Source organism: Mangifera indica, chromosome 3, assembly GCF_011075055.1.
Source record: "Mangifera indica cultivar Alphonso chromosome 3, CATAS_Mindica_2.1, whole genome shotgun sequence".
NCBI classification, from domain to species: domain Eukaryota; kingdom Viridiplantae; phylum Streptophyta; class Magnoliopsida; order Sapindales; family Anacardiaceae; genus Mangifera; species Mangifera indica.
The window spans coordinates 13,109,269-13,121,334 of NC_058139.1; the positions used below are offsets into that span (position 1 = coordinate 13,109,269).

Genomic DNA, 12,066 nt, shown 5'->3' on the forward strand with positions numbered 1-12,066 from the left:
TATGCTTCTTCTTCCCCTCTCCCCTCTCCCCTCCCCCCTCCCCCCTCCCCCCTCCCCCCTCTCTATCTTTCTACCTGAATGTATAAGACTTATTCAAAGTGAAAAATATATTCAAAATTTAGTTGGAATAAGATCTCTCCATATAAACCCTGAAACCATCATGAGAGTACCGGTTAAAAAGGTAGTTAATTGTCAAGTTGCCAATGGTTTGTTGAGCTTGAGACATTTGTGCCATGAGTATAATTATTGCCCACTGTGACACAGCAGCACATTAATAATATATATATATATATATATATATATTTTTTTTTTTTTCTAATTTTTTCACAATTTTGTTATCTGATCAAATAGTATAAACGAAAGTGTAGCGGGAAAAAAAAAAAAAAGTGAAAAAACATAAAAGTCCAACTACGGAAATAGGATGTGGATTAGCCAAACGCCATGACGTTCACGCTTCAGTGGATCACTCAATACTGTAACCTTAATTTATTTTATCTAAAAAGAAATACACACAGAATGGCGAATTTCACGCTTTCTCTCCACTCCCCCGGTCTAGAAAATTAAAAATAAGAAGGATTTTTAGAAACGCTGACAGACGGATAGTAAACTTGAAAGCATCAGATTTTACTCCGCCTGGCGATTACACATCTCCCCAGTTTTCGCCACGCTACAGGCGGCTCATCCATCCTCCTCCACGCTTCGCTTCGCTATACACACACTTTGATTTTCTCGTTTTCTAACCAATTACACACCTTATTTTAGCAATTCGAATTCCCGAGATATCCCATCCGATATTTAACTCTCAATTCTACAACGGTTAGATTTTAGGGTCGTTTCCGCACTCTACATTTCTTATGGAAGAGAAAGTTATTGTTTACGTTGAGGATCTTTGAAGACAACTTTGTTTCTGTTTTATATGCGAAGTTTTTGTTTGGTGTTGATTAGAGTTGGAGGAATTGTTTGTTTGTTTGTTTGTGTATTGATTGAGTTATCTACTGGTGGTGATCGGCGTAGATAGTTATATTTTTTTTTGACATGGTTAGTGGAAATTTATTTCACCGTAGAAAGCATTCTTGGCCGACTGAAGAGTATATCAGCAGAACAACTTTGCAGTTGGTAAGCGCTTTTCTGATAGCACTACTGGTTGCTTCTGCTTTCGAATCTTTGTCATGTTTGATTCTTATTTAGTTCTTCGGTTTTTTTTTTTTTTTTTTGGACTTCTTTTGCGTTTCAAGGGAGGAAGAGAAGAAGAAATGAATACAACTGTTTTAGCTGGAGAGGGTAAAATGACTAGTTTTGAATTTTTAGTTTTGTCGATCTAAATTTTGAACTCTGGAAATTAACAGGGGAATTAGTGAGTAATTTTAAAATAAAAATGTTTAGAAGTACAAGTGAATAATGTTTAATTTATAAGTGACCTAATGTTGACTTTATAGCTTTTTAATTTTGAATGTATGTGTTGTGTTCCTTGAAGTTAATGTTTGATACCATGCTGAGAAAAGTTTACAATGCCTGTGCTTAAGTTTGTTTTAAATTGGGATCAAATTCCCTTTTTTCCTTTCCATACTCTCTTGTTTAAGTCTACTATTGTGGTAAAGGTATGAACTTTCTTGGCTTCACCATTTTATCGCAGTGAATTGCATGAGTTAAACTCTGAAGATTTAAACCTATGCTTTGTAGCTTATCTTGATGATTAGAAGTGACAGAATATCGCCTTCTTTTCTCCCCATATGAACTTGTAACAGTCTTACTAATAATTGAAGTTAGTTAAATTTTGCCATAGTTGGACATTTAAAATTTGTTTAGTTGGGATATAAGACTGAAGAGACAAGATAAAGAGAAAATATTTGTGCAAAAGGGAACTTGTTTCCCCCCTTTTTTTAAGATAGTGGAGGGAAGCATAGGGGAAGCTCATCTCCTCCATCTAATGTAGGGAAATTCATTTTCTTCCCCAAATGAATGGAGGATGATTGGACAGATGAGGCGCATTGAGGGTAGAGAATTAGTATGCATTTCTACCCCTATATGGATAAATATGTACGACTCTAACCTACAACTCTATAATGGTCAAATTTCATGGAGAATTATTTCTAATCATTCCCTCAGGAGGACACCATTGAGTGGATGATTACAACTGCCTTGTTCTTCCTCTTTCTTTTTATTTGAATTTATTCAGTCTTCTTTCTTCCATCTAGTCAATTCTGTCCCAACTTTCAGATATTTACTTGAACTAAGTTTTTCTTGCACTTCCTTTGCAGTTTGATTTTGATAGTGCTGCCCCACCAGAGCAAGCTTGGAGAAGGAGATTAAACAGCCATGCTAATCGTCTCAAAGAGTTCAGTGTTACATTTGCTGAAGCAATTAAAATGGTAACTGATATGTTGTTATAGCTGTTGATTGAATCAAGTGACATGCAACGCTATTGCTATTGATCCTGTGGAAGTGTCGCTTTTTTATCTGTGTCATTTCTAATAAAAAATACTTGTTATGTTGTCCTGATTCTCTTCTCACTTTCTGAGTTGTGTATTAACTCGAAATTTAGGTTCGACTTGGTATACGGCTATGGTCCTATATCAGGGAAGAGGCCTCTCATGGAAGGGTACTTGATTAATTTTCAAAATATATTGGTTTCTTTTAATAAACAATAAGTAAATGAATTATGGAAATGTAAATTTTCTGCTGAATTTGAATTTCACCTCCTTGTTCTGTGCAGAAAGCACCTATTGATCCTTTCACCCGAATAAGCTGTAAGCCATCAGCATCACAAGGAGTTCCTCTCGGGGGAATGGGGTATGTAGTGGATCAACTCTGGAAATTAAGTTTTCTACTTTAATATCTTATTTTTCTGAGGGCAGTCCACTTCTACTTATATCACAGGAGTGGTAGTATATTGAGAGGTTTTAGAGGCGAGTTCAGGCAATGGCAGATTACTCCTGGTATATGTGAAGCTTCACCTATCATGGCCAATCAGTTTTCTGTAAATCCCTGCCATTCAACTTACCATCCATGTTACTTTCCTTTATTGTTTAACATGTATGTGAAGTTTTGTGGCATGAATTTAGCTTCTAGATATTAATGTGTTTCCTTTTACTTCTCTTTGTATGCAATAAGTTGCATTTATTCTGTTACATAGAAGTCTATGTTGTAGTTTGAAAGTGTATCTAGTGAATGAGCTTTCATTTTCCATCACAACACAACATGTCTACCAAGACTTCTGGACATATAGAAATTACTTTGTTGATTTGGAAGTTTTTGGATTGCATCTAACTCTTTTTGAACTAGATGCGTTGTCCATAAAGCCTGTGCCTATTAACTTCCATCATTTTTTTTTTCAAGTGTGTAATGTTTTGTATCTGCTAATATTTGTGAAATCAGATGTTAGACATCCCATCATTTTTATAAGGATTTAGGTAACACTAGAAGTTGATTGTCACTTTACTCAGCAATGAACTGGATAACATGACCTTTTATCCATGAAAATGCCCATGATGATCTGTCCCATTCATGTCATTATACAGATTTTTATATCTCGAGATGGAGGAAACAAACATTATGCATCTGTGTTGGCACCGGGCCAACATGAAGGTTTAGGGTAAGTGGTTTTTTTAATCAAAATTCGGTCTCCTTGAAATAAATTATATTCTTTGATACTTGCACCTGAAAGTCAAAACCATTTTGTGGTATATTGTGTCTTCTCAGCATTCAATAGTTTTTTAGCATAAAACAGCACTCTTATTTCTGTTGAGGTAGTAAGACTTAAGTTTATAAATATTCCTCGGATAATTTTGAGTTACATGGCTAATGAATAAATTGTTGATTTGTTGTTTCTTCCTGATTTGTGTTAGCATCAAGTCTTTCAGCTTTCAGGATTCTTGTTTTTGTCTCGTTTGATTTTGAAGAAAACATGTGTTTAGTCATTGCTTCTTTCTTTTTAAATATTATTTTTATTATAACTTGTATGTACATTTTCTAGAGATGGTACAGATCAGTGTACTAATTTCAGTCACATGCTCTTGCAGAAAAGCTGGTGATCAGGGAATATCATCTTGGGGCTGGAATCTAAGTGGTCAGCATTCCACCTACCATGCACTATTCCCAAGAGCATGGACTTTATATGATGGTAATATTTCAGTTTTATGCATTCCATTCACTGGGACCTCAAATCATTTTTAAGCTTATGTCACCTTTTATCTTTTAGGTGAACCTGATCCAGAATTAAAAATATCTTCTCGGCAGATATCGCCATTCATACCTCATAACTATAGAGATAGTAGTCTTCCTACAGCTGTTTTTGTTTACACGGTATGTTCTTTCAAATCCTAATGTGGGATATGCCCTGTGATGGAGTCTTTTAAAAGTTTGCTTAAAATTGAGTCATCATGTGAGAAATGTTTGAACCATTGCCAGTGGGGGACAAATGATGGCATCTTGCATAATCCCTTACTAGTTTCTTTGTTCTCCCAAAAATTGTCACTTGGAATCATGGAACCATCTTACTTTTTCTTATTCTTTGGTTTGTAGTTGGTAAACACTGGGAAGGAAAGGGCAAATGTAAGCCTTCTTTTTACATGGGCGGTAAGATTTTCTTCATTTCAGATTGTTGTTTCACTTTTCCTGGTAATAGAAAAATATACAATTGGTTTTTGTTTATTCAGCCATATTGTTTTGTTATGAGCAGAACTCAATTGGAGGACTGTCACACCTGTCAGGAGATCATGTCAATGAACCCTTCATGTAAGAACATGATAAGTGCTTTCTCGTTTTATTTAGTTATAATTAGTTCGAATTTTATTTTAACTTTTTATCTTCTTTTCTTTGGTAGAGGCGAAGATGGAGTCTCTGGTGTACTTTTACATCACAAGCAAGTTATCAAAACTTAATAGCTATGTATGACGGTTGGTTTGCATATTTCTCTTTGCCATTTAAATGTTTTAAGAGATGAAAGTAAAAGGAAACAGTAGTGAGAGGCAAGGGAAAACATAAGTACTTCATTTTCTATTGTCCAACTAAAATGTATAAATTTAGAACTTATGCATGGCAAGTGATAATGGAAATTTTCCTTGTGGTGCTGGCAATCAGCAGTGTTTCACAAAAATTGGGTACTCTAAATACAAAAACTTTCATATGCTAAATTTCTGTATAAATAGAAATAATATGTTATTTAGAACACATTGGGGACATGGGAGAGGGGATGTTAAGTAGTTAATGTGGAAGGTTCGGTTGCTACATTAGTGGTTGGGTTTATGCACGGATGTAACTATTATTATGGCCTGGTTAGGCATAGAAAGATGCTGATATTAATATGAAATGCTATATCTGGGCTTGTAGTTTGGCTTTTCAGAAGCTGGTTCTTAACTTTAGGGGTATGAGAGAACTTGGGATCTAAGAATGATACTTTGTTTCCAGCACTTAGGTTATGGATTATTTCACTTTGTTCTTCTACCTGTAATTATATGAGGTATCAGCAGGATTTTCCTTTACTGTTGCAGAGAAGATCTCGTAGAAGACATGTCCAGCTAATACTCAAGAAACTAGAGTTGGGTAACTTGTGTTAAAAACTGTAGATTGCCAACTTGTATTCAGGAAAGCTAATATTTTTAAGAAACGAGGCTTCGATACAATGTGTTCATCTCAACAGCCTTAATTATCTGATTCCCCTAACAACTACATTGTAATGAGATCAAGCTGTATGTGTTCCTCCTGCCTTTTTTTTTTTTTTTTTTTTGTGCAATTCTTGCTACGTTCATCATTGATGGATAGACTGAAATCTAATCTCTTTCCTCAACTTTTAGTTCTAGTCTCTTCTCTAATTATTTAAACAGTTTCTGTGTTCACTGTGACAGAGCTTTGTCAGCTTCTGGATAGTGATCTTGGAAATTGGAAAAATAAAATGGTCTTTCCAATCCAACAATTAGAAACATAAGAAGAGCGTGGTAATCTTACACTTTTCATCAAAAATATGTATCCGGTCTTGTCTGTTAACCTGTTTCATCCGTGCTCACTTGTATCAGTCCCTCCATTGTACATTACACATTGAATAGGTCTTGTCCCTGGATATATTTCATGCGGTTAGGCCAATGCTAATTGCTTTAAGAGGTAGTATCTTTGTTCCATCAATTTTCTGTTTGCTATTATTGATACTTCATTATAAATTATAATTTATAAAGGCATATTTTGAGCTTTCAAAAAAAAAAAGTTGGATTCCCTTTGAGATTGATGTTATTAGCATAGCCAGTATTAGATATGGGCAGTTGCCATTCAGGGTCTTCTATTTCTCTCAATTTTCTGATCATTTCCTTCTAGTCTCCCTCTTAAAATCTGATTTGTTTCTTTCAGCAATGATATGCATTGGCTTAAATTGCCTTTTTTGCTTTTGATACAAAATTTTATTAGACTTAGTAATTAAACTGTGACAGCAATTTGAGTCTTTTGAGATCCTGGTAATGTTGCAGGACTGCAAACGGGAACCCTCCTGTAACTTTTGCGATAGCTGCATGCAAAACCCAAAGTGTAAATGTTACTGTTCTTCCTTGTTTTGGGCTATCAGAAGGAAGTCAAATTACAGCTAAGGATGTCTGGGGTAGCGTATGGCAGGTAATCCTTTGATGTGTTTTAGGTTTTAAATGTTCTGTGCCTGCTTTTGCATTGAACTTTAATGTATGTTTAATAAGTGTTCCATCTGGAACTTTTGCTTTCACTTTACTGACCTTGGAGGCTTGGACATCCTTCATGGTGCATTAACATATTAGAAGTTTATGATAATTTTTTTAATATAAGTATTGATGCAAAGGGCATTTCCCATAAGAGAATAATACTTAAATTTGGTTTGTATCCCAAGGACAGGCAATTTGATCAGGAAAATTTCAGTTCTGGGCCAAGCGTGCCATCAGCACTTGGGGAAATGCATTGCGCTGCAGTGGCGGCTTCTGCATGGGTGGAACCTCATGGAAAGTGCACTGTTGCATTTGCTCTTGCTTGGTCTTCTCCAAAAGTAAAATTTTCAAAGGGAAGTGTGTATCATAGGTAATTTATAGATAACCCTGTTCTTGTTTTTTTCTTATATAGGTAAAGTAACTAATAATTGCATTTAAAAACCTTGCTCTAAAAGTTTTGCTTATGTGATCATTTTTTTCATGTTCATCATATTGTTTATCACTTAGTTCTGGCTTTTCTCCTGCATTTGGTGTGGTCCATCCTTTTTTTTCTTAAGTGGGATTGTATTGATTCCAAAATTAAAAGGGTTTTTGGGCTTGACTACTTTACTTCATAGTGCCAGGGAAAAAATTTAATGCTGAACTCTTGTAGTGAATTGATAGCTCAAGACCAAGATTGTGAATTGTGGTTTTTCATATATGTTTTAAAGATTTTGTGCCATAGGAATGCTCATCAGATAATGATATCTCAAAATGCTTTATGACACTATCTCTAGTTTTGTGTTCAAGAGTAGCTTCATGGGCCGCGAGATCTCAGCCATATAATGAACATCTGATGATAATGGCTAATAGTGTCACATGGTTTCTGCTCCTGGTGCACTACAAGATTACGTTTGTTTTATAACTTTTACCTTATCCTGCAGGAGATACACAAAATTCTATGGCACTTCTGAAAATGCAGCTCAGGACTTGGTGCATGATGCTCTGATGAGTAAGTCTCTTTGGGTCTGCTTTATATTTAATCGATTGCCTTTTTTTTAAAAAAAATTTCTCAGTCTAGTGTGTTTGATTATGTCGGATACATGCTGGATTTTTATTTTCATTTATTTTAAGCTTTCTGAAGGGTGTGGATTGTGAACCTGAATTAGTATTGACTGCATCTGAGAACCTAATATTGTCATAAATAAATACTTACAGATTATAAGCTCTGGGAAGAAGATATTGAGAGATGGCAGAGTCCTATCCTCAAGGATGAAAAGCTACCAGAATGGTAACTCAAAATTTAACTAGATGATATTATTATAAAAATTCATCTTCTGTGGTCTTGCTAAGATGGATTTGCATTTGAATATTAAACATTAAGTTGTTTTATCTCTCAGAATGTACTGTACTGACTTATTCTGAGGCATACTATGTATGCAGCAGTTGCAGCTTGAATGTGGAGGTGTGTTTGTAATTAATATCAAAGAACATTAGGTTGTCATATCAAAAGCTAGTGTTGTCATTTACACAGGGTCAACACCTCAGTATAGTTGACTGCTTGTGTTATTGTTTGAAGTAATTCTGATTATCTGAGCATATACTGTTAGGTTTATTCTTTCTGTGATGTCATAGATTTTAAAATGCCTGCATATTTATTGACAGGTACAAGTTCACATTATTTAATGAGCTCTACTTTTTGGTCGCTGGTGGAACAATCTGGATTGGTAAACATTTACAAAAACCACCTAGTTGTATTATCTTTTTGTATATGTAGGGCAACAGAAATATTATTATGCGAAAGTCTCCCAAATCTCCAATTTTTGTTTCATTTTGCTGGCAACATCTTCATTTTCTAGTAGGTGCAATTTGATTTTTCCCATAAAAGCCTATGATAGCTTTATGACATTTATTTTTTGCAGACTCTCGTTTGCCCCCTTCAAACAGGAGAAATGAGAGAAAAGAAGAGGGCACAGATGTCAGAGTTATTGAATCTGAAGTTTCTAGTGTTGGAGTAAATCATACTACAAGAAGTAGCTTTCTATGTGAAGATGAACCAACAGTTAATCAGAATGGAAACAGTTACCACTCCCAAGACTCTTTCACATTGTTGGATTCACGAACAGACATTGATGATGTTGGTAGGTTTTTGTACTTGGAAGGAGTGGAGTATGTTATGTGGTGCACATATGATGTACATTTCTATGCGTCTTTTGCCCTCCTTCAGTTGTTCCCAAAGATTGAACTTAACATTCAGCGTGAGTTTGCAAAAGCAGTGTTATCTGAGGATGGAAGAAAAGTTAAGTTCCTTGCAGAGGGTAACACAGGAATTCGGAAGGTTAGAGGAGCTGTTCCTCATGATTTGGGGACACATGATCCATGGAATGAGATGAATGCGTATAATATACATGATACAAGCAAATGGAAGGATCTGAATCCAAAGTTTGTGCTACAGGTGTACAGAGATTTTGCTGCAACAGGTGATATGTAACACCCGGATTCAGGTATGTCGGTGAACTCCATTTCCAAAATTACCCCTAGAGTTAATTTTATAACTTGTGGTTTAAATAAATTGTAAAAGAATTATAAGGTGGAAGAAGCCACATGGGAGGTTGAGCAATAAATGAAAGAGAGATTTCCTAACCTATTTGTTTAAATTTCAAGGAAGAAATTCTTTTAAGGGGGGAAGAAATGTAACACCCGGATTCAGGTATGTCGGTGAACTCCACTTCCAAAATTACCCCTAAGGTTGATTTTATAACTTGTGGTTTAAAGAAATTGTAAAAGAATTATAGAAAACTACTAAATGAGCAATAATCTTCAAAGGGGTAAAATGGTCATTTTAGAAGGATTTAAGGGACAAAGTAGGAATGAAAATTGAATGGCACACTTGAAATTATATGGTGGTGCTAAGGGTTTTTGGTAATTGGTTAAGGATAAAATAGTCATTCATGGAAAAGGTTAAGGGCAATTTGGTCCAAAAGGTTTATAAAACCATCCATTATTCATTTTCTTTTTCATTTAGCCGAGAGCCTCCACCACTCTCGGCTAAATGAAGAAGAAGATGAATAATGGATGGTTTTATAAACCTTTTGGACCAAATTACCCTTAACCTTTTTCATAAATGACTATTTTATCCTTAGCCAATTACCAAAAACCCTTAGCACCACCATATGATTTCAAGTGTGCCATTCAATTTTTATTCTCACTTTGTCCCTTAAATCCTTCTAAAATGACTATTTTGCACCCTTTGAAGATTATTGCTCATTTAGTAGTTTTGTATAATTCTTTTACAATTTCTTTAAACCACAAGTTATAAAATCAACCCTAGGGGTAATTTTTGAAGTGGAGTTCACCGACATACTTGAATCCGGATGTTACATGATATGTCATTCAGAGTTGATGTGTGGCCTTCTATCCGAGCAACAATGGAGTACATGGAGCAATTTGATAGAGATGGTGATTGTCTCATTGAAAACGGTGGACTCCCTGACCAAACCTATGATACATGGACGGTTCATGGTGTTAGTGCTTATTGTGGCTGCTTATGGCTTGCTGCAGCTGCAATGGCCCTTAAACTAGGTGACAAGCCCTTTGCTGAACTGTGCAGAAGCAAATATTTGAAGGCAAAATCAGTTTTTGAAGAAAAACTATGGAATGGTACTTATTATAACTATGATAGTGGGTCAAGTAGTAACAGTAAATCTATACAAGCTGATCAGCTCGCTGGGCAATGGTACACAGCGTCCTCAGGCCTGCCTCCACTTGATGAAAATAGAATCAGAAGCTCACTTCAGAAATTTTATGATTTCAATGTAATGAAAATTAAGGGAGGCAAGATGGGTGCTGTAAATGAAATGCATCCTAATGGGAGGGTGGATGAAACTTGCATGCAGTCACGTGAAATATGGACAGGTGTAACCTATGGTGTGGCAGCTGCAATGATCCTTGCTGGAATGGAGAATGAGGCCTTCACTACAGCTCAAGGCATTTTTACTGCAGGCTGGTCAGAAGAGGGTTATGGGTAAGTTCCTTGCTGTATTTATCAAATATGTGTTATCGTTTTAATTATAATTATAATTTTTGCAGCTACACTTAACTGCCCCCTTTCGTTTGTATCTCTTTATATTTTTCTACAATGCACCTGTGCATTCTTTTGCAGGTGAGATTGAATGGTGTCAGTTCTTTCCTAATAGCATATGCCATGTATTTCAGTTTGGGGCACTATGTGTTGGTTTTGGTCACCAATAATAGTACATGTTTAAGATTGGCAGTGCTCATCTTTTGCACAAATAATGTTACAGTCTATTGAATAATAAGATTTATGGCACAAATTTTCAAACATTTCTTATTATATCTGAAATGTGGTAACTTTATACATTCTACGTCAGATTTTTGGCAAACAACGTTGGACATGTTTTCCTTACATGTCTAACATGGTAAAAGTCTTAGATCATCACTTTCATTTGCCCATACCCTGAAGACAACTGCATGTCTTTATCCTGTCTTGTTTAATCTCTGATAATCTGTTCTACAATCTTTTATGTTATTTGTTGAATTACAGGAGATTATTTTTTTAGGTGCCTTTTTTCTTTTCACATATGCAGATACTGGTTCCAGACTCCAGAGGCATGGACTATTGATGGCCACTTCAGGTCGCTTATATATATGAGACCTCTCTCAATATGGGGTATGCAATGGGCACTATCTATGCCTAGAGCTGTTCTTGAGGCCCCTAAGATCAATGTAATGGACAGAATACACATATCCTCCTCTAGTGGAAGATTTTCTTGCAATGAAATGGGAGTCAAACGGATTGCACATAAAGCAAATTTTTTTGGGAATTCAGCGTTCACTTGTTCATAGAAATTTTTCTTTTATAGACAAGCAATAAAAGACTGAGTTATAATGTAAATAGCCCATGGAGTTACCAAATATCATGAATCTTTTCACTGTTTTTAGTTTCTGCTGCTTAAATTTTGTGACATGCTACTGGAAAATTGAAAATGGGTAACACTATTGTTAATTTGTGTGGACATTTTTATTTAATCTAGTACGTCCCGGAAATGTTGAAGTCTACCTTACATGTTTCAAAGGCAATTCTTGAAGAGATTTGTAGGTTTTGTGGACCGTCTCTCCTTGTAATGAAATTATGGTGCTTTTGTTATTGTAATTTCAAGAGAACATTTTTCAAGTAATATCTGAATTATTTTATATATATTTTAATATTATGTCATGTCATCTGTTACAAACAGTATTTGATATTAGATGGTTGAGATTTTATTAGGGACATGTTGCATTATTTTAACAAATGGTTCTTCAATCAAATTGGTTTTTTCTCTTTATGGCTGTTCTGGAAATTGGAAGTGCAAGGTCCAATCCCCTATTTGTCATGTTGATGTTTATAACAAGTTTATGATTTTTTTTTTTTCTT

The 12,066-nt window shown here is 35.3% G+C and overlaps 1 protein-coding gene across 1 annotated transcript; it reads left to right on the plus strand.

Annotated features, from left to right (window-relative positions):
* Positions 1 to 471: 471 nt before the first annotated feature.
* On the plus strand, positions 472 to 11,846 carry LOC123211567 (non-lysosomal glucosylceramidase-like). The gene is made up of 19 exons (XM_044630372.1): positions 472 to 1,116; positions 2,259 to 2,369; positions 2,543 to 2,599; positions 2,714 to 2,790; positions 2,878 to 2,977; positions 3,519 to 3,592; positions 4,020 to 4,120; positions 4,199 to 4,302; positions 4,522 to 4,575; positions 4,679 to 4,734; positions 4,823 to 4,861; positions 6,453 to 6,594; positions 6,839 to 7,023; positions 7,577 to 7,644; positions 7,851 to 7,923; positions 8,298 to 8,359; positions 8,555 to 9,120; positions 10,001 to 10,656; positions 11,240 to 11,846. The coding sequence occupies exons 1-19, from the start codon at positions 1,036 to 1,038 to the stop codon at positions 11,496 to 11,498; spliced, it is 2,865 nt and encodes a 954-aa protein (XP_044486307.1). The 5' UTR covers positions 472 to 1,035; the 3' UTR covers positions 11,499 to 11,846.
* Positions 11,847 to 12,066: the final 220 nt, after the last annotated feature.

Excerpts from the sequence above, each read along its gene's own strand:
- LOC123211567 (XM_044630372.1), top strand. The coding sequence starts at position 1,036 with ATGGTTAGTGGAAATTTATTTCACCGTAGAAAGCATTCTTGGCCGACT. Across the intron at positions 4,576-4,678 it reads GCCTTCTTTTTACATGGGCG|AACTCAATTGGAGGACTGTC; the intron begins GTAAGATTTTCT and ends TGTTATGAGCAG. Across the intron at positions 7,924-8,297 it reads GATGAAAAGCTACCAGAATG|GTACAAGTTCACATTATTTA; the intron begins GTAACTCAAAAT and ends ATTTATTGACAG.